Source organism: Crocuta crocuta, unplaced genomic scaffold (genome assembly GCF_008692635.1).
Source record: "Crocuta crocuta isolate KB4526 unplaced genomic scaffold, BGI_CrCroc_1.0 scaffold124, whole genome shotgun sequence".
In the NCBI taxonomy this organism is placed as follows: domain Eukaryota; kingdom Metazoa; phylum Chordata; class Mammalia; order Carnivora; family Hyaenidae; genus Crocuta; species Crocuta crocuta.
In genome coordinates, this window is record NW_027551573.1 from 8,884,995 (window position 1) to 8,905,323 (window position 20,329).

The 20,329-nt window shown below is 53.6% G+C and overlaps 1 protein-coding gene across 2 annotated transcripts in view; it reads left to right on the forward strand.

Annotated features, from left to right (window-relative positions):
- The window catches only part of ZNF423 (zinc finger protein 423), a 325,192-nt gene that overhangs the window by 277,534 nt on the left and 27,329 nt on the right, over positions 1 to 20,329 (forward strand). For both annotated transcript variants that reach the window (XM_077751410.1, XM_077751409.1), the window contains 2 exons: positions 17,486 to 17,617; positions 19,340 to 19,455. In XM_077751410.1, the coding sequence (XP_077607536.1) occupies positions 17,486 to 17,617; positions 19,340 to 19,455 (248 nt within the window). The remainder of the gene's footprint in view (positions 1 to 17,485; positions 17,618 to 19,339; positions 19,456 to 20,329) is intronic.

A 20,329-nucleotide genomic window follows, 5' to 3' on the forward strand; every position in this document is an offset into this window, starting at 1 on the left:
GAAGACGGGACTGGAGACAGACATGCTTTTTGGATGTACTCTTTGTGTACTGAGCCCTTTTATGATTCATCAGTAAGTAAATATCAGCTGAGGGGTGATTTGTTTCTAACAAGCTTATAAAATACTGGCGTCATTTGTGGGCTTATTGGAGTGCTGATTATAAACACTCCCCCATGCCCACTCCTCTATGTCAAATTAGCATGCGAAATACAAATATTGGGTCTTTGGACCACTTTCTACTGTCTCTTTGGAAGCTGGCGGCACAGGAAGGGGCAGCAGTGGGACCCCAGCCTTGGCCCGGGAGCACTTAGGTCTCGCTTCAGGGCTTGAGGAGTTGAGGGGAGAGCCCTTCACTGGGCTCTCCGGAGGGTGGGGGCCTCCAGGCCCTGTGAGCCCAGATGCTCCTCCCGCCCTTCTCATTGCCAAGTTTCCTGTGACCCAGCTCCTTCCGGCCCCCAGAGCCTGTCATCTCCAATCCCGCGGCGGGTGAGGATCCGGGCACGCTGCATATCTGGCCTGTCAAAGTGTTGGGGCTGCTGCCTCCTCCGTGGGCCGGGCCCGGCCTGGACCCAGTCAGAGGCAGCGCTGGCTAAGAAGGTCTGGACTGGTGGTGGGGCCGCCACGCACCAGCCTCCTCACGAGTGGTCATGGCCTCCCTGACCTCTCTTGCCCACTTGGAACCTCACTTTCCATCCCCCCACGACTGCAAGGCCAGAGGCCAGGACCTGTGTTCTGTCAGGCATGTTCCACTTCCCTCAGAGCCATGAGCCTGCAAAAAATCCCGGCAGCTCACGCCCGGTGTGGGGACGGATTGTCACTCACACCTTCCCAACCATGCTTTGCAGCTAGTGCCTTGTGAGGGCCCAGGAGGTGATAACGTGCCCACGGGTCACAGCTCTGTCCCCATTTGACAGAGGGGGAGACCGGGGCACACAAGAGGTGACTTTCCAGGACACACAGCAGCAGAGCCCAGACCTGCAAGGTGGCCTGCCCATCCCACTTGACAGGTGACAGAACTGAGCCCAGGCGACAGGGACAGAGGTAGGGATGAGCAGAGGCAGCGAGAAGCCGAGAGTGGCACGCTGCCTGCCCAGTCTCTGATGGGAAGAACCACAGAGCAGGGGAGTGGGGCCATGGAGATCTCTGGTCCATCTACCTCACCTTCTAGATGGGGACGCCAGAGAAGGGGTGCTGTCATTGCGGCCATTGTCTTTGTCATGAACCAGTAGCTTAATTTTTTTTTTAATGAAAGCTGTCAGTCTAATGATTACAAAAGCTGCCCATGCTTATTGCAGGAAACCTCGAAAATCCAGCCAAGCCAGAATGAGGGTGACCCAAGAGCCACGGTGACATGACTGTAGTGGTGGCTGATGACCGCCTGCAGATCAGTGCCTTGCAGGCTGACTGGTCTGGTCCGACCAAGGTACAGGCTGCCCTGCCAGCCAGAGAGAACTGTCTGCCTCCTTCCTGTGTGACCTTTCACCAGCTCTTTCGAAAGGCACACCCACATACTGTTACACACACTCCCTCTTTTTTTGTTGTTGTTGTTTTTTGTTTTTTGTTTTGTTTTTTGTTTTTATTTATTTCTGAGAGAGAGAGAGAGACAGTGTGAGCAGGGGAGGGTCAGAGAGAGAGGGAGACACAGAATGTGAAGCAGGCTCCAGGCTCTGAGCTGGCAGTCAGCACAGAGCCCGAGGCGGGGCTCGAACCCAGGAACCGTGAGATCATGACCTGAGCCGAAGTCGGACGCTTAACCGACTGAGCCACTCAGGTGCCCCACACACTCCCTCTTTTTAAGCAACACCCAAATAGGATCGTGTTGATTACCTGCTTTTATTGCCACGTTAGCTGTATGTGAGGCGGGAGACTGATGGGACAAAGCTGTACGTGTCTTCTTGTTGTCTGTCCCTGGTACCTGGTCCTGTGGGCAGGGCCTAACTACTGTTCATCTCTGGAGAGCCCCCTCCCATGGAGCAGGCATTGGTAGAGTTCCCACCGTGTGCCGGCTGCCATGCTGGGCACTGCGTAGTGCCCCGGCTGTGAGAGAGAGGGGCTGAGCAGGTGTGAGTATGCCAAGGGCAGGAAGGATAGTTTTGGGGTGCAAAAGGGCAGAGGTTCCCTATCGGGATGGAAAGGAGGGGCAGGAGGGCAAGGCCTGTTTCTCTTGAGGTGGGAGTTTGAGCGGTGCTGTAAAGACATCCCTCTGTTGGCAGGAAGGCACAGTGGGCATTTCTGGAAGGGCTCAGCCTGCGGGGAGGTGCAAGGTGTCCTCTGTTGTGAACTGGACAGAAGGCCGCCTGGAGCCCCATTTTCATGCTGGATCCTCTGCAGGTACCTGAGATTTCTGCTTTTCTCACCTCTGGGCAAGGAGAAAGGAGTCATCCAGAAGGAGGCAAGGACAGGGCCAGGTACCATCCCTGGCTGGGGGAAGCCAAGACAGGCTCCCGATTTAGGGACCGGAATTCGAGGTAATTCACTAGAATCTGGCTTCTGGTTTCTAAAGGTCCATTAAGGTCGTGCTCTTGGGCATTCAGGGTGTGACTAAAGCATGAAGTAGAGGCAGAGAAATCATCTTGAGTGCCTCCCCGCCCAGATTCTAAGGTCAAAATCATGGATGGGATTGGGGCCATTGAGAGATTCTGTACTGAGAAACTCTTTTAATTTGCAGGACCTCAAAATGGGTTCTAGAGGAGTGAGAGTGTGGCTCCATCTCCTGGTCTCACTCCATGAGGTCAGAGGTCAGTCCTCCAGGCCAACCCTCACAATGACAGCAGGGACCCTGAGTCCTCACACCAGGCCTTGGCCCTTCTTCCTGCCCTCCAGCGGAGCGGCTCCTGCGTCTTGGGCCAGTAAGGCTGTGGTGCCCAGAGCACCGAGGGGTCTGGTGCTGGGTGCTGGGTGCTGGGCCCTGGCACCTGCCGGCTTCTCATCCACATGGACCTCCGACCATCTGTCCTCCCTAGAGCTCTGCTGCTCTCCCACCCCTCCAACCCCCCGGTGTCCTCAAAGCTCTGGTTTGGGGTATGTTCAGGGCCTCTGGGTGACTGTGCTGTCACACATGTTGTCACACACAGCATATCCCATCACCCGGCCTCTAAGGTTTCTCACCTCCAGGCAACTTGGGGGCCATAGGCAGCATCTCACTGGCCTGTCCACCCAGGTCCTCAGCTGGCGCCCCATGCAGAGTCAGGAGCAGTGATGGGATGATAACGGCACCGAGGCTTCAAGGCCCCTCCCCCCACAGCAGCCGATGAGACCGGCACTGTGACAGTCCTCACTTTATATATATAGACACAACCAGTGATCCAAGATGCCACAGCTGGTTGGCTGATGAGACCGGCACTGTGACAGTCCTCACTTTATATATATAGACACAACCAGTGATCCAAGATGCCACAGCTGGTTGGCTGATGAGACCGGCACTGTGACAGTCCTCACTTTATATATATAGACACAACCAGTGATCCAAGATGCCACAGCTGGTTGGGCAGGAGGGGGATTTGAACCCTGACCATGAGGCTTTGCTTCTCTCCATCCACTGAAGGCAGTGAGTCTGAGCAAGGGTCCGGGTCCAGCCCTGAGAGTAGCACCCTCCCTGGGGTGGGGAGTCACAGGGCTGACTCAGTCCTATTTTGTCACCATCCAACACGCTAGAGGGGCTGTGGACCCAGGGCCATGTGTCTGAGCTCCTGTGTCTGGGGTAGCACTGAGCACTGGGAACCCCTGCCTGAATGCCCAGGGTGTGGCCCAGAGCTGTGGGGTTGGGGGTGTGACTCTATTAACCAGTCGAACTGTTAGCACTTATTGAGCACCTCATGTTTGTCTGGACCCATTAGTAGCAACAGATGAGTAAAAGAACTGCTTTTTTTTTTTTCTCAGAGAATTTATTAGGTAGGGCTATTTGGGTGGCAAGTGACAGAAAGTGAAGTTCACTTAGAGAGAATTTTTGAAAGATACTTTTATTTCACATAACTCTGGATAGTGTTAGGTGCAACTGGAGCTGGAGCCTTAATGCCAGCCTAGGACTATCTCTCAGATAGTGGTTGGAAGGATAGAGGCAAAACACCGAGAGTAGTTTGAACAAAGGTGCAGAGTCAGGAAGGAGCAAGGGCCTGGGACTGAGGAAGCCAGTGGGGCAGGAGGGAGTAGGGAGTAGGTGCGGCCGAAAGCAAGGGTGCTGGTTGGGTGTGACAGAAGGAAGTAGCTTTACTGTGGGAAAATGGGAGCCACTGCAGGCTCTTGAGGAAGAGAGTGAAATGATGACCATAGAACTTGGAGGGTATGCTCAAGTCAGTATGTGCTGGAAGAAGACCGGAAGATGAGAGCAGGTCTGGAGAGGTAGGGTCAGGAGGGTAGACGGCAAAGGGTGAATTGCCAGGTGTTAGATGTACTTTTCCAAGGCATAAAGGCCAGCCAGAGTTGTAAGGAGGGACCCTCTCCTGCCACAGCGCGTGGGCCTCAACTGCTTACATCACGTCCCAGCTAATGGCAGCCATTCCGTCTGTTAAGCCAGCATGGAGAGTGAAGGGCTATGTGGGAGCCATTCCATCCACTCTCCCCAGTCAGCTTGCCCCCTCCTCTGGACTTAGGCTGCTTGTCTCCATGGGCACAGGGTGGGGGGCTGTCCATGGCCTTCTGTGAACTGCCTCCTCGGGCTAGGAATGGTAGGTGGGATGGGAGTGGGCCCCAGATTTCAGAGGCCTGGTGGCATCTGGGTGGAGGCACAGCGAGAACTGAGCTGACTGTGGGGTCTAAGCTGCCCTGAGTTGGCAGACCCCCCTCATCTGGTCTCTGGGTGCCAGGCCCAAGCCATCCCAGATAACCATCTGGGAGAACTCAGCTCTGGGAGCTGAATAAATCAGCAAGTTCATGTTGACTGTGAGCTTGGGGCATCCCGAGGCCTTGTTCAGTCTTAGTCCTGGGTCTGTTGAAGGAAGAAAGAAAGGTGGCAGCCCTCTGCCCTCAGGAAGGTGATATTTTGATTGGTGTTTGGGGAGACGGAGTGGAGACCAGAATGGACATGAGAAAGTGTGACTCCAGAAACCACCTTGGAGGGCCAGGGGTGTGGCTCTAAGCTTTGCTCAGCCTCATGGCTTTTGAGCCAAATTGAAGGAAGAAATTCTCCCTCCGAGTAGGCTCAGTGCTGGTGTTATGGTTGGGATCAGGTGACAACTTGAAGGATGTATCATAGATTTGAATGTATTTATTCCATGTTGCATGTGACTTTTCAATTTTAGTTCAATTTTCATCTTACCTGGGTCATAGCAAAACCATGGTTGAGACGCAGCCAGCAGAAGCAGAATAAGAAACTACACAAACCACTTAGCAGCATTACAAATGCAGGCATTTACTTCCTTCACAAGCAACAGGGCCAGTTTAAGGGTGTGGAATCCTGATTCATTGCTCTCTCTTCTTGGCCTTGACCTCCAGCAGGTGTCCTGTTTGCTGACATCCCCATACTTCTCAGGGAGCAGGGACAAGGTTCCTCAGTGAGAGGTGGCTCAGTCATGTAGCCAGTGGGCTTCTAGACTAGCTAGTGCCCAATTGTTACTGATCTACTTTAGAACCTATTGGTCCAGAGTCACCCAATTGTTTGAGTTATGCCCCTTCGGAGAAATGTCATTACTCTTGCATGTTCCCTACATTCACTGTATTCTTATCTGCCCCAGTTGCCCCATAATTATTATGGTGGAGGTTTAAGTCAAAGGTCAGAGAGGCTCACATCTGGGGTGTTTTCCATGAAGGGCAATCCCAGCAACCAGTAAAAGGAATGAAGAGTTCTTTAAAACATTTTGAAACACGTATACCACAATTCCATAAACATTTCTTAAACACCTGCTGTGCGCCACACGCTGTGGTAGGTTCCGGGATTACAGTGCTGAGCAAGACCCAGAGAGCCCTTGCCCTTAAGCTGAATACATTCTACCACAGCTTTGTCCCATAGAACTTTCTGCCCTGATGGAAACATTGCATGCTGTCCAAATCAGTAGCCACTAGCCACGTTGCTGTTGAGCACCTGAAATATGGAACTGAATTTTTAATTTTATTTAACTTTAATTAATTGAGATTTAAGTAACCACATGTGGCTAGTAATGACCCTATTGGACTGTGCAGATCTAGCAGGTGCATGTGTTTTATAACTTTGCCGTAGAAGCCAGTCTAGTCTTATCATTTATCACTGCTCAGAATGTTGCTGAGGAGTAGGGATGCCCCATGTCCAATTAGCGCAGTCAAAAGGGAGGAAGTAGTAGTGAATTTCTGTTTTAGATCTAAGCTTTAACTGTTAGGAGCTGCAGGGACAGATCTGTGAACCCCTGGTTGGAAAACTTTTGAAGAAATGGTGCTACCTGCATTCTACATGGGTGTGCTGTGGATAGCTGTTTGTTTTTTTGACACATGGCTGTTGCTCACTTTAAAAACATGATGTGGGTAGGGGGAAATGATGTCAGCAGCAGAGAAAACCCTTGTAGTAAAAGCAGGGGTAATCCACGTGTCCCTGACAGGGTCGGTGACAGTAAGGGTTTGGGAGCCTGCCTATCACGTTAATTGCATGTTATTAGAGACTATTAATCTGAGGATTATTAACATGAGGGACTTTTAAGCAGTCACCTTGTTGTGGAAAACGTGAATCTGAAGATCAGTGATACACATTGGTAGGTGTTTGGTGTGTTAAGGAAGAATAAGCTCCTTGTTTTCACCTAGTGGGCCCCTAGGGGATGCAGTGGGATCTTCATTTTCTTAGGGCTTTTGTGTTTCTCAGGTGAGGGGGTGTGTGTGAGGAGCGCAGTGGAATGTCTTCATCAGCAGGATGTTTCAAGCCCCTAAAGTGTTGAGTTCTGGAAGTTGTTTTTTTTTTTTAATGTTTTATGTATTTCTAGGAGAGAGAGAGAGACAGCGTGAGCAGGAGAGGGTCAGAGAGAGAAGGAGTCACAGACTTGGAAACAGGCTCCAGGCTCTGAGCTGGCAGTCAGCACAGAGCCCGACACGGGGCTCGAACCCACGAACCGCGAGATCATGACCTAAGCGAAAGTCGGACGCTTAACCGACTAAGCCACTCAGGCGCCCCTGGAAGTTTAGAATCTGTAGAACTCGAGCCCCCAGTGTGGCCCCCTGATCATTCACTGTCGTTGATTTGATCATTCACTCTCTTCCTTGCGCAGCTGAGATCGTGATAGGCGTCTTTTGGTGTGACCTGTGCAGGGCCTGGTCGGTGACTTTGTTTTCACCAAAGACAACCAGTCACCGTGTCCTAAAGATTACAGATCCTCAGACTGCTGAGAGACCCGTGGCTTTGTCTGCCATCACCCAAGTGGCAAGCAGAGCCGCGGGAAAGACGGTGCGTCTTCTCAGGGACCACGTGGGGTGGCAGGCACCGCGGGGCAGGACTGCTGGCACCCCGGGGCGGGACCGCGGGCACCGCGGGGCGGGCTTCCCTGGCTGTGAAGAAGCAGGTCTTGGAGTTGGAAGGAGGCTCCCGCCATCACGGATCTCTGCGCTGGGCCAGCCTCTGTGCGATTCCTGGAGCACTGGTGCGGTGCCCATGTGGGGCCCCTGCACAGGTCAAGGCCGGGAGGTGGGGGGCACTCAAACCAGTCACGCCCTCGTCCGCAGCCCTGGTTAGGACCTCCATGGAAATCCCACTGAGTTTTAGACAGAGGAACAAAGAGAAGAGCCGTGAAGAAGTAAGAAAAGGTGGTTGCAAGAGCATGGGGGGCGGGGGAGGGGGCGGAGTCAACTTCTATGGCCGGAAGTAGGAAGCCGCTGAACAAAGGGATGGAAATCCGGATAGAACTTCTGCCATCACAAGTATGGGGAATGGGGCGGAGGTGGAGGAGGACGGAGACGAGGAAGATTGATGCAGAGGCATTTGTCAGGCGGCCATAACGTGGACTGGGTACCTGCAACGAGCCAGCTGCCGTGTCTGGGCTCTGTAAACATTTCCCCGGGCAGGGCTCCGCTGACCTGGTGACCCCCACAGTGCACACCCTGTGACAGCCCCTGGGCGTGGAGTCTCAGCGCAGAATCCTGTTCACAATACCCGCAGCTGTGGCCATAGTATTGTGGCCAGTATTCTTTATCTTGTTCTCACTCTCTCTTCATAACAGCTCCGTGAGGGAGATGGCTTTCTCCCCATTTCACAGGCTAGAAGACTGATGTGCGCAGGGAACGTGCTCAGCCCACTCACCCTATGGAGTCTGTGGCGGAGCCAGGAATAGCCTACAAGCTGCCTGGTTCTCAGCCATATTTTTCCCTCCATTCCCCAAAGAAGCTCATCTTGATGGAGCAGGGGTGATTGGGGGAGGGGGGTAGTCAGTCTAGCTGTCCTGTTTGCAGTGATGGGAAAGCTCAAGGGGAGTTTACCCAGAATCATCCTCAAGCTTAACTGACCCCTTGCTAACATCCATGTGACGTGACTCTTGGGAGCAGCCGGTCAAGGGAACCATCTGGAGTCTTCTGACTTGAGTTTCGGAGAAGAGAGTGTGCGAGTACTTGTAACTCAGGATAGCAGTGTCCTGGAGACGGGCCTCAGCCAGATGGCTGTCTTACCACGGGGACCTGGGGGTGAGTGTGGGGGTGGCTGAGCCAGCCAGGCCTTCCCCGGGTGTGGGATGAGGTGGGAGGGCCTGAAGTTGTCCCTCCTGTCACCCCGCCTCCCCTAAACCCCACGTGCACACCTCCCCCAAGTGCAGAGATGCACACCTGCCTGGCTGGTACCTCCATCCAGCCTCTCGGCTGGGAACACGCCTCTGGCAGAGGAGACTCTCATCCCACCCTGGACTAAAGCCAGGCAGCCTAGCGATCAAGCCAGGCTGGACCGACACGCCTGAACAGCAGATGAGGGAAGAAATCAGAGTCCAACTCCTCTGGTGGATGTCCACCGGATGCTGGCCTGCAAGAGGGCCCAGAGCTTCCGGCAGGAATGAAGTGAGGGGCAAGAGGGCCAGAGGGGGGAGAGGGGGGAAGGCTGGGAGGAGAACCCGGTCCACCTCTCCTGTGGTCCGGTAGCCTCCGTTTGGACTTGCGATATTGGTTTATTGTGGCGTCCCCATCACTGCGGAACGGGGCTGTTGGTGGATACCTGGGTAAATAAGTATAAATAGTTTTCTTTCTGATATGTGACCGGATTATTTTCCAGTTGATTTCAAGCCTTGGCCCCAAGTGGCCCACAGATCAAAAAAAGATAAGGGTCAGTTACAAGGTTGAGCTCATTCTCCGTTGCCATGGCAACTGACCTCAGGCAACCCTCAGAGGACTACACCCAGCTCCCCAGGTGATATTTTTACTGTCCACGCCATCAATCCCAAGCCTTTCAAAACTCAGACTGCCTAATTGTCAGGGCTCTGTTTTGAAGAGGCTCTGGGTCCCCCGTGGGGCCCTGGTTCAGGCTGCCAGAGCTCATTTATAAGCCTCTCTGAAACACGGGGGACCACGAGATGGGTCCCTCCTGGCCAGAGAGGCCTGGGAAGGTGCCCCCAAGGGGAGGAGGAAGGGCACAGCCTATCCTGCAGGATTAATTAGGAAAATGGGGGCCCAGCATGGGGGCAGGGGTGGTGGGGCATACCTTCCTGCAATGCCTGAGTGCCCTTGAATGATGGGGGACCCTGAGCACCCGAGTATTTGGGGTCTGGGGCAGCAGGGCCACCAGGGTGCTCGATGGAGTGTCAGCCACCACCCCCAGTGCTTCCAACAGCCCCTCCAGAGACCCCCCATGCCATTCTCATTCCGACTGTGATAATCGGAGAGTGTTTCCCACTGTTGGACGTATTTCTCCATCTTCTTTAAAGTGCGGACAACAAGTGACTATAGAAGACTTTCCTCCTTTTTAGAGACCGAAGTATACAGTCTTGGGAAAGGTGATCGCTAGGAACACACAGCTTCATGACATCAGGCTTCCAACAAGATGGGCCTCTCCAGAAGCCCTTTTATAGAGTTCAGTGCTCCTCAAACTTGAATGCGTGCCCAAACTGTGGGAGCACTTTTAAAAGGCAGATTCTCATTCTGCAGATCTGGGGTGGGGCCTGAGATCCTGCATTTCTAACCAGCTCCCCAGGGCTGCCACGGCTTCAGGTCTGGGGACCACACCCTGCCTATCCGGGTTGTAGATACTCTGGTCAGCCGGGGCCTAAGGTGTTGGGGGTCCCAAGATCAGCCCTTGCCCCCACTTCCGTCCTGCCTGATTTCTTCCTGGCCTCTGGGTTACCCCGGGTTACAGCCTGCCTTGGTTCACTTCCGTGTGGCATTTAATAACAAATCAATAGGTAAACAGCCTGGCCTGGCTGCCCAGATATTAGTATATGCTCTCTTCTCTTCTACTCGAAGGTCTTTGTTCCTTACAGAGAACAAAGAACTGTGTCCCCCATTGGCCTATGTTTCTCTTTCCTGTTTGTTGCCTGTTTGTGGTTGGTTATTTATTAGGGTCCTCTCCTGGGGTCCCCCTCTAGCCTGCTCATTTACCTGCTCATTACCAGATGAATGCTGGGCTCCTTGTCCTCCCCTTCCTGTGTGCCCCGTGTGTGTCTGAGCTCGGGCCCCTGGATCTCAGGGGTCTTTACTTGACTTGATCCTTGGGGTAGAATTGAAGGCTGGTGAATTTATTACCGGAGCTGGGAATGGAGGATTTCAGCTCCAAGAGGCAGTCCCCTGCCTTCCTTCCACTCCCAGAAATGCTGTCGCAGGGACAGTGCTACCCTCTGTACTGGCCCACCCTGTCACTGTGGGCGCTGCCTCACTGCTTACCTGGGGAAAGTTCCGGCCGTCCTGCCAACTGGAGCTGGTGCCGGCCAGGGGGCTACCAGGCTCAAACGTGGAAACTGGGAGGGCACATCTGTCTCTCCTCCTTCTCACTCAAAAATTTTGGATGATCAAGGAGCAGAAGGTGGCTTGCTGAGTCCTAGGTCTCAAATCCCGGGCCTAGTTTGGTATTTTCTAAAGGTATAGAGGGCTGCTTGGGGCAACCACGTGACCCCACCCCCGGCTCTGCCACAAGGCTGATAGGGCCACTGCCCCTTTTCTGTTCGATGAAAGAGATCCTCCATGCCCACAGTCCTGGATCAGGCCATTTTGTGAGGGTCTGAACTGCAAGTTTCTGAAGGCAAGCACAGATCTTATAAGCCGCCAGTCCTGCCAGTTGGGGGGACCATTGCTGTGTGGTAAGCAGTGTTCACCAGTAATCTTACCCGTGTTCCAAGCACTGTACTAAGTGCTTTACACAAACCATTCATTTGCTGTTTGTTGAGCAACTACTATGTGCCAGGCTCTGTTCTAGGCACTGGTAACATAGCAATGAGCAAAATATCCCTCACGGAACTTAGATTACTCTGTGTGTGCACGCACATAAGATGTGGAAGAGGGGAAGAGAGAGAGAGAGAGAGAGAGTCAGGTAGTTAAGAAAAAACACAACAATCAACTCTGTACTANGTGAGCAAAATATCCCTCACGGAACTTAGATTACTCTGTGTGCACGCACATAAGATGTGGAAGAGGGGAAGAGAGAGAGAGAGAGAGAGAGTCAGGTAGTTAAGATAAAACACAACAATCAACTCTGTACTATGCCCAGTGGTGGTAAGCACTATGAAGTTCAAGGCGTGAGAGGTGCTGGAAAGGATGCGGGTATGTGCTGCTTTAGCACTTTGGGAGTGCTACTCCTGCCTTTGGGAGGAGATAGCATTTAAGCAGGGAGTGAAGGAGGACAAGGAGGTGGTCTGGGGGTAGAGAGTTTTGTCGAGGGCAGACATCCTGTGGCAGAGGAAGCCTGCTTGGCAGCCTTACAAAAACCCTGTGATGATTCTTCCCATCCTCTAGCAAAGGCAGCTGAAGCTCAGAGAGGTTAAGTAACTCAACCAAGTACACACAGCAAATGACTGGAACTGTGACTCAAAGCAAAGTGTTTCTGGTGCTCACTCTTGTATCCTTAATTGCTGCTTCCTGAATGGAGGTGGCTAATTATGCCCCCTGTCAACACAAGGGGCAGTTGCTGGTCCTGTCCCCTCAGAGGGGTCTGTGCCTTAATGATGCCACGCCTGGGTCAGCTTCCCCAAGTGCGGCCCCTGCTCAGAGAAGGGCCAGGCAAGGCCCAGCAGATATGGTGGGAGCGGGTCGTGCTCAGTGCGCTGGAGCCCGAGAACAATGCCCTGTCCACTCCCTGCCGCAGCCTGCTGCCCCTCCCTCCCAGGCAGCAAATTATGGCCTCCGAATGTGTGCCCAGGCCTGCCTTTGACATCAGTGGGGCCCACCTGAGCTTCACCTTCAGGATTCTGATAATCAGCTCTCTCTCCTCCTGGCTTCCCTCAAGACCTGTATGGAAATAAGTATGTGTCTGCCAGGATCAAATGCTTTTGGAGACAAAAGTCGGTACCGAGGACATTACAGGGAGCTATCATCTCGGCACGATGCTCTTCCACAAAGCCCTCTGCTCCTCTTTTGGGCTGACACAGTTTCAGCCTGAAAGGTTCCAGCAGGCTGACTTGGTTTTAAGCAAAAGCACATCCTATTATTTTTTTGAGAAATGAAGTGTAAAATTAACACTTATTATTCCTGAGCAGAGGGGAAAAAAAAAAGCATTGGGTGGGGGGAACTCTGGGATTTTTACGCTTGCTGGATTGTTTCTTTGGCAGCTTGGGTTTTTATTTATTTTTATTTTTTTAAAAAATCATCATAAATCAATAGATTCCCTGTGCCAGCCGCGACTTATGGGGACTAGGAGGAAAAATCTGGCACAGCGAGCAGGCAAAATCTGCATTTCACTTTACAAATGAGCGGGGCTGCGTAATTCACTGGAGTTGTGTGGGTCTCGCTTATGGATGCCTGTCATGTGCTAAAAAAAAAAAAAAAAAGAATAGAAAAGAGAGGAAGTGATTTTGCGTCTTAACTCACAAAATCCTCCAGCCCCCGCGCCGGGGCGGAGGGGCCTGCGGGCTCCCAGACAGCTTTGTCATTCAGCACCAAGGTGTCTGCCAAGGCCGTGTGATCTTATATAATTCAGGGAAGTTATTCTCTGAGGGTGCCGCTCTCTGCGGACCCCGCAACTTGGGACAGAGCGAGAGGTTGTCAGCATTGGTGCGGTAAGAGCCGCGGTGGCCGTGGATCCTGTCAATATTCGTGGGCCGGCTGATACTGGGTCCTGCGCACGCAGAGGAGTGTTTGCACATTAACCAGGGAGCTCCCCGCCCCCCATTTCCCTGGAGGGCTTTATAGGCAGAGGTGCACATGACAGACACCCCAGGGAGCATCTCCAACCCCCTCTGGTGGGGAGACGGCCTTGTCCTTCAGAAAGAAGGCTTGCAAACCAGAAGGCCCGGCCCGGGTGGGAGAGGTTCTCAGGTCTGTGGGAACCCCTCCAGCTTTCTTATTTTTCACTCTGCTTTCACTTTCTGCGTGTTTTCTTTTCCCTCCCCCGCCCCATCTCCCCAGGTTTGACACTCTTTAACATATGGGGAAGGGGGTGAGGAAAGGGAGCAGTGGCACACAGTTGTCTACCGGGCGCTTGATCTAATTAGCCCACAACCTCACACCGACACTGGTTTGGGGGTGTGATTTGCTTAAATGGCAGCTGTTTAGGGCCCGGAACCGGCTTGCAGCTCCAGGTCCGCCTGACTGTGCACATATTTATGAATGTGGGTGCGGGGTGTAGCGGCATCTATGAATCAGGGGGGACCAGCTGATGAATTGCTCGGCACTCGGAGAACGGAAAGTGACTGTCAGACATGATTTCTCTGATTTATAAGTTGCGGGAGCCTTCTTTGTCTTCTTGGTGTTTGTGTATCAGACGGCACGTCTCCATTCACAGCCAAGTGGATAAAGGCCCCGCTCGGCAGAGAGCAGTAAATCCTCCTGCCATCCCAGCCCAGGGAGCTGGCTCTGGCTGGACAGGGGGAGAGGGCCCAGCCAGGGGCATCTCTTCCCCGTGAGCATTTCCCGAGCTCCTTCTGTCGACCCAGGCAGGGCCTGATGTTTTGGGGGCTGGAGGAGGAGAAGCCAGGATCAGAGAGACTCCAAGGATATGGTTAGATGAATTCAGGGTCACCATGTCCAGCCTGGTGCGGCCGTGCATGCTGGCATAGTCAGGGGAGGCTGCCTGGAGGTGGTGTGCAGGTGTGATCTGTATGGATAGGGAGGACTTTGTATCCTGTTCAGAGCACCACCCTCAGTTGGCTCTGTTACCTTAGCAAGTGGTCTAGTTCCCTTTCCTAGGAAATGTGGTTTTAGCCCCAAGCAGGGATAATTATTTATGTTATAAGCTTAAACTTCAGTTATATTAGAAACTATAACAGAAATCTCTGTACAGTTGTCATGTTGCACACTGTCTGCTTTATTAATGTCCAAGAGGTATCCCTATTCTAACAGGGAGGCCATCTACAAGGGTGGTGTGTCTCATTCATTCATTCCTCACTTTGTGCCAGGCACTCGGAAGCATTGTTTGTGCTTCTCAGTGCTGGGCGGGGGGCGATTGGGGAATGTTGGGGGTCTTCTGAGGCAGCCCCCACACAGGAGGCCACCTCTAATTATGAAGAGCATCTCCCTGAGGAGAGTGGAGGACGTGAGTGGGGCCTGTGTGGCAGGCGTGCTGAGCCTGCCCCATGTCCCCAAACTTGTCAATGAATTCCTTTCTGCCAGTATAAATGGAAGAGCTCCCTGAATCTCTGTCGGGCGCGTGTGGCCTAGTTGCTGGGGCTCCAGGGGCACGACAAACACCCGGTAGATTCCAGCCAGTGGGCTATGTGGGGCAGGCCCACCTGCACACGCACGTGTGTCTGTGTGCCTCTGCGGGCGGTGCCCCGGGGGCCAGGGGGATGCATGCTGTCCCTGCCAGCCCCTGCCAGGGCCTGGGGACCCAGGGACGCGCCGGGAGCCTCAGCCCATCTGTGCTTCTGTCTCGCCACTGGCAGAGCCCCTCTGCTACCTAATTCTTGCCTTTGAGTGCAAATCAGAGCACCTGGCACCTTTGGTGAGGCTGGTTCCCTGGGGGAGCCCGAGAGGGAGCCTGTGTCCTCGGCTGTCCCAGATAGCACTCTCACTGATACTGGCATGCCTGACAACAAACACTTATTGAGCGCTTGCTGTGTGCCAGGGGCTGGTCAAAAATCCCGCTTCATGTATTAACTCATTTAACTGACACATCGACTATAAGAAGGCGGCTATTTGCGGGGGGAGGGTTTGACATTTTTGGGAAGTTTTTAATTTTTTAAAGCAGTTTTAGTTTCACAATAAAATTGGGTGGGGTGCTGGGTGTCTCAGTTGGTTGAGTGTCCCACTCTTGATTTCGGCTCAGGTCGTGATCTCACAGTTCATGAGTTTGGGCCCTGTGTCAGGCTCTGCACTGATAGCACCGAGCCCACTGGCGACTCTCCTTCTCTGTCCTTCCCCCAATTGCACTCTCTCTCTCTTTCTCAAAATAAATAAATAAACTTTTAAAAAATAAAATTGAGGAAGATACAGATTTCCCTTGTACTTCCTGGCCCTCCATTATCAGTGTCACTCACCAGAATGACCAGGCCCATGATTTTTGCCAAGATGAACCTACAGTGATCACTTAAAGCCCATAGCTTCCGCTACTGTTCACTCACGGCATGGCACATTCTATGGGTTTGGACGGATGTCTAATGACGTGTATCCACTACAACAATATCATAGAGTGTTTGCACTGCCTAGTAGAAATCCTCCATGCTCTGCCTGTGCATCTCTGTCTCCACCTTGGGCAACCACTGATGGTTTTATTACCTCATTGCTTTGCCTTTTCCAGAATAGTTGGAATCATACAGCGTGTAGCCTTCTCAGATCGGCTGCTTTCACTTAGTCGTGTACGTTGAAGATTCCTCCATGTCTTCATTTCGTTTTAGCGCTGAATAATAACCCATCATCTAGGTGTAGCACAGTATATGTATCCATTCACAGACGGAAGGATATCTTGGCTGCTTCTAAGGTTTGGAAATTATGGAGAAAGTTGCTATAAACATCTGTCTGCAGGTTTTTGTGTAGATACAAGTTTTCACCTCCTTTTGGTAAATCTCGAGGAGCCAGATTACTGGATGATACAGCAAAAGTGTGTTTAGTTTTGTGACAAACTGCCAAACTGTGCCATTTTGCACTCCAGCAGCAGTGAGTGAGAATTCCCATCTCTCCACACCTTTATCAGGAGTTGGTGTCATCAGTGTTCTGGATTTTGGCCATTCTAATTGGGGGTGGGTAGTGGTAAGGAAGGCAGTTACTGGGTCTTTTAGAAAAGAAGAAACTGAGGTACATGGAGGTTATCTAACTTGCCCAAGATCACATGGTGAGTGCAGAGCTGGGTTCCAGGCCTGGATGATGTGACACTCAAGCCAGGGTGACTTCCCACCACACCCCCTGCTGACTCTGGGCCACCCTGGTGGCAGATGCTGGCCCCTTCCATCCTCACATAGCCTCATGGGACAGGGGCTCAGGCTGCCCTCATTTACTCTGAGTGGACTATGCCCAGGCCGTATTGTCTGGAGAAGAAACCAGGATTCGAATTCTGCTCTGCCAACTCTGGGCCAAAGTGCCAGACCTCCGCTCTGCACCTCTTGATACCGGTGAGAAGCTGCTGGCCTTCAGGGCACGCTCTCTTCCCCGGGCACCTCTGAGTGAAGGTTTGAGTCAGAGTGGCTCCCAGGTGGGGAGGTGAAGCCATGTTCTGATCTTGAAGAAGGACAGGGTGTCTGCCCTTTGTCCATCGGCCACTGTCCATAGGCCACCTGTTTCAAACTGTTAAAAAAGAGCATTTTGTTGTTGTTTTAGCAATAACTTTTAGTGTTTGCTCAACCCTCAGGGTTAAAGCCAGAGACCCCAGTGGCCAGCAAGGCCCTGGACGATGTGCATCCCTGTGTCCCCTCTGACCTCACACCACTCCGGTCCCAGCCTCTGAGCTTCAGGCCCACACTCCCTTGCAACTGGCAAGCCAGCCCAGCCCGAGCCCACCTCAGGGCCTTTGCCCTTGACTGTCACCTAGGAAGCTCTCCCCGTTCTCATGTCACCTCCTGACACTGTTATGTGTCGGTCATCTTTATTATCTGTCTCCCCCACCATTAGAATGGGGGCAAGCGCATTATCTGTTCGGCTCCCCACAGAAGCCCCAGCTCAAAGTGCCTGGCACACAGTCCGTGCTCAGTAAATATTCCACTGGATTTTTAAAATTCTGATTGGATTCCCTTCTCGGCGCAGACCTCATCCTGGGCTGCTCTCCACTATGACATGGTGAGAGATTCAAGCTGTGGGTCGTGGCTTGTGCACAGTCTTGCTTAAGCAGCAAGAGAAATCACAGCACATGATACCTTCAAGAGCCAGGTATTTGGTGCTGGCCTCTGGGGTCTGTACGCCTCCGAGGTGGAACCTTCTGGAGCTGGGATGGGTCTCGGCATCTACGGCCCCCACCCCAGCCCTGGTTCTGGGGACCAAGGAGGGGCTGGACTGGGGCTCCTGCCCAGTGGCTGTGGTTTGCAGGGCCACTGACTGGCTGTGGTCTTCCTTGCAGAGGAAGGCATCAACCACGAGTGTAAGCTGTGTAACCAGATGTTCGACTCCCCAGCCAAGCTCCTCTGTCACCTCATTGAGCACAGCTTCGAGGGCATGGGCGGCACCTTCAAATGTCCCGTATGCTTCACAGGTGAGTGTGCCCAGTGGGGGTGGGGGAGGGATCTGAGGGCCTGGCCCTTTCATCGCTGGAGCTCAGCATATCCTCCTGCCCTGACCTGGACTTAGTCCCCACGGGACCACAGCTCATCACCCTGCCTGCCCCATGCAGAGCTGACCCCACCCCCCAGGCACTCCTCCTAGTCTTTACTCTCTGGCCCCTCCGCTTAGGCAGGTTGAGTGGCCCCCTCTCCTAGCCCACCCCTCAGCCCTGGGCACAACCGCTTTTTCCAGCTCAGCCCGACCCCATGTTGCCCTCCATGGGTTCCCGACTTGTCTCCCCGAGCCGGAAGCCCTCTCCAGCAGCAGTGGGCTCTCTCTGTACACCTCCCTGCTTCCCCTCCTCCTGGGTCTGCCCCAGTCCATGCTCCATCCGTGCTTCAGGCTGGAGGGGTCAAGGGCAGCTCTGCTGGCCAAGTCCCCAGCCCCGGGTCCCCAGCCCCCAGCCTGGCTGCCCGCCCAGGCGAGCGGCTGTCCCGGCCCGAGGCGAGTCTCAAGGGCTCTGCCATCCCCCCTCCTGCTGCCCAGATGGCAGCCGGTGTGCGTGGGGGAGCCCTGGCCTGCCCCTGTCTCCCCCGACATCTGTCGTCTGCCACGGCAGGAAGCCCACCCCGGGGAGGGTGCCTGTCGGGAGGAGATTTCTGAAGTGCTCACCTCCCAGACACACAGCTGCCTCAGGACCACCTCCTGTGGGTGCCCAGGGCCGGGGCTGCCTCGGACCCTTGTCACCGGAAAGCCAGGGCTGTGACCTCCATGGTGGGCCTGCGGAAGGGGCTCTGCTGTGGGGAAAGTCGCTGCACACTCACACCTCTCTGGGGTGCATGAGAGCCGTAGATCACGGTGCCTCTTCCCCCTCAGTCTCAGGAAACCCCACCCATCTGTTACCATCACACTCTGCAGTCTGGGTGGAGGCTGGCACCGGGGGGCCTCAGCTGCCGGGTCTGCTGATCCAGGACATGAGGACCCCTGTGTGGCCATCTGAGGATGCTGATAACAACCCCAACAAGAATAGCAGTTTGTGTTTATTGAGCACCTTCTTGTACTAGACAATGTGTTAAGTTTATTTAATTCAAATCTCAGCTTTGCCACTTGCTAGCAGTGGGACCTAGGACAAGTCATTTAACGTTTCCAGTGCCTCAGTTCTCTCTTCTATAAAATGGGGGGTAACAATTGTGCCTGTCTTACAGGACTGTGCTAGAGTCAAGGAGCCCCAAACAGTATCTGGAAAATGATGATTGATGATAATTATGATGATGATGATGATGATTGATGATAATTATGATGATGATGATGATGATGGTGGTGGTGGTGGTGGTGATGTTGGCAGTGACATTCCCTCAACTAATTATGTACCAGGCCATCTTTTAAGCATTTTACAAGTATTACCCCTTTTGATCCTCCCAGCCACCCAGTAAGCTACAGACTTTAATGATGCTCATTTTTCAGAGGAGGAAATAAAGCCCAGAGAGGTTAAGTGACTTGTCCAATGTTGCACCACCCATAAGTGGCAGAGCTCAGCTCCACTGGCTTGAGCCCCCTCCAGTACCTGCCAGCGATGCTCCTAATAGCCCAGCATTTGACCAGCTGCGTCCACGGTTGGGTGATCCCTACTTGTGAATGGTGTGGGGGCGGCTGCTCTGGGCGGCTGGGCTGGTGTCCCCAGAGCCTGGCCCTTGACAGCCGCGTCTGTGTCCAGTCTTTGTCCAGGCCAACAAGTTGCAGCAGCACATCTTTGCTGTGCACGGGCAGGAAGACAAGATCTACGACTGCTCACAGTGCCCCCAGAAGTTCTTCTTCCAGACCGAGCTGCAGGTGAGTGCCATTGTCTGCCACACACGCCTCCTGCTGCTCTTCGAGGCCTCCTTCGGCACCAAGGGTCTTGGGGTGAAGCCAAGATGGTGGGGTCTTCCACTTAGCATCACCACAGCCGGAAAAGCAACAGGTGCCTGGGGTAGAGCCTGTGGCAGCCCGCCCGTGGGCTGGAGTGGGGGTGGCCTCCTGGCCTCTGTTGACAGCATTCTCCGATGATCCAGGCTGTAGCGGCTGAGCCCGGAGAGGAGTCAGAAGGCTCTCATTTGTGGTGTTTCTGTGCAAGCTCCTTTGCCTCTGGGGGATTCTGTTTCTCCACGTATCTTAAATGGTGGCGTTTGACTGACTTTGGATCTGAGGCTGATGGCCCGTGCAGCTTGCAGGGCTGAGTCCTAGGGCTTTGTGTAGCCAGGAACTGGGTCTGGGGTCTTGGAGCCTCCGGCTCTGCCCTGGAAGGCCAGAGGAGTGGCAACAGTCAGGCTGGGCCCCAGCGCAGGGAAGGGATACTTGCTGCGGGTCCTGAGGCCAGTGTAGCCCTCGGGTGCCGCACGGTGGCCTCGACCAGCTGCCTCAGGTCCCCATCCTGGGCCTATAGTGGCTGAGAGGGCCCTTGTGAGGGACACCTTGTGTCCAGGTGAAGCTGCCTTCTTGCCAGCTGGCTGTTACACTGGATTGGTCACACGTCCACCCAGAAACACCGAGCGTGCACACCCACCCACACAACATAACAGCACACCCCAGAAAGAAGTAGCACACGGACATCCCCAGAAATACATGCAGACACGCCGAGACACCATATACTGAAAGTGGCACCCTTTTCAATAAACAGCATGAGGGACTCAGACACCAGCTCTCGAAGCTTCCACTGGCAGAGACA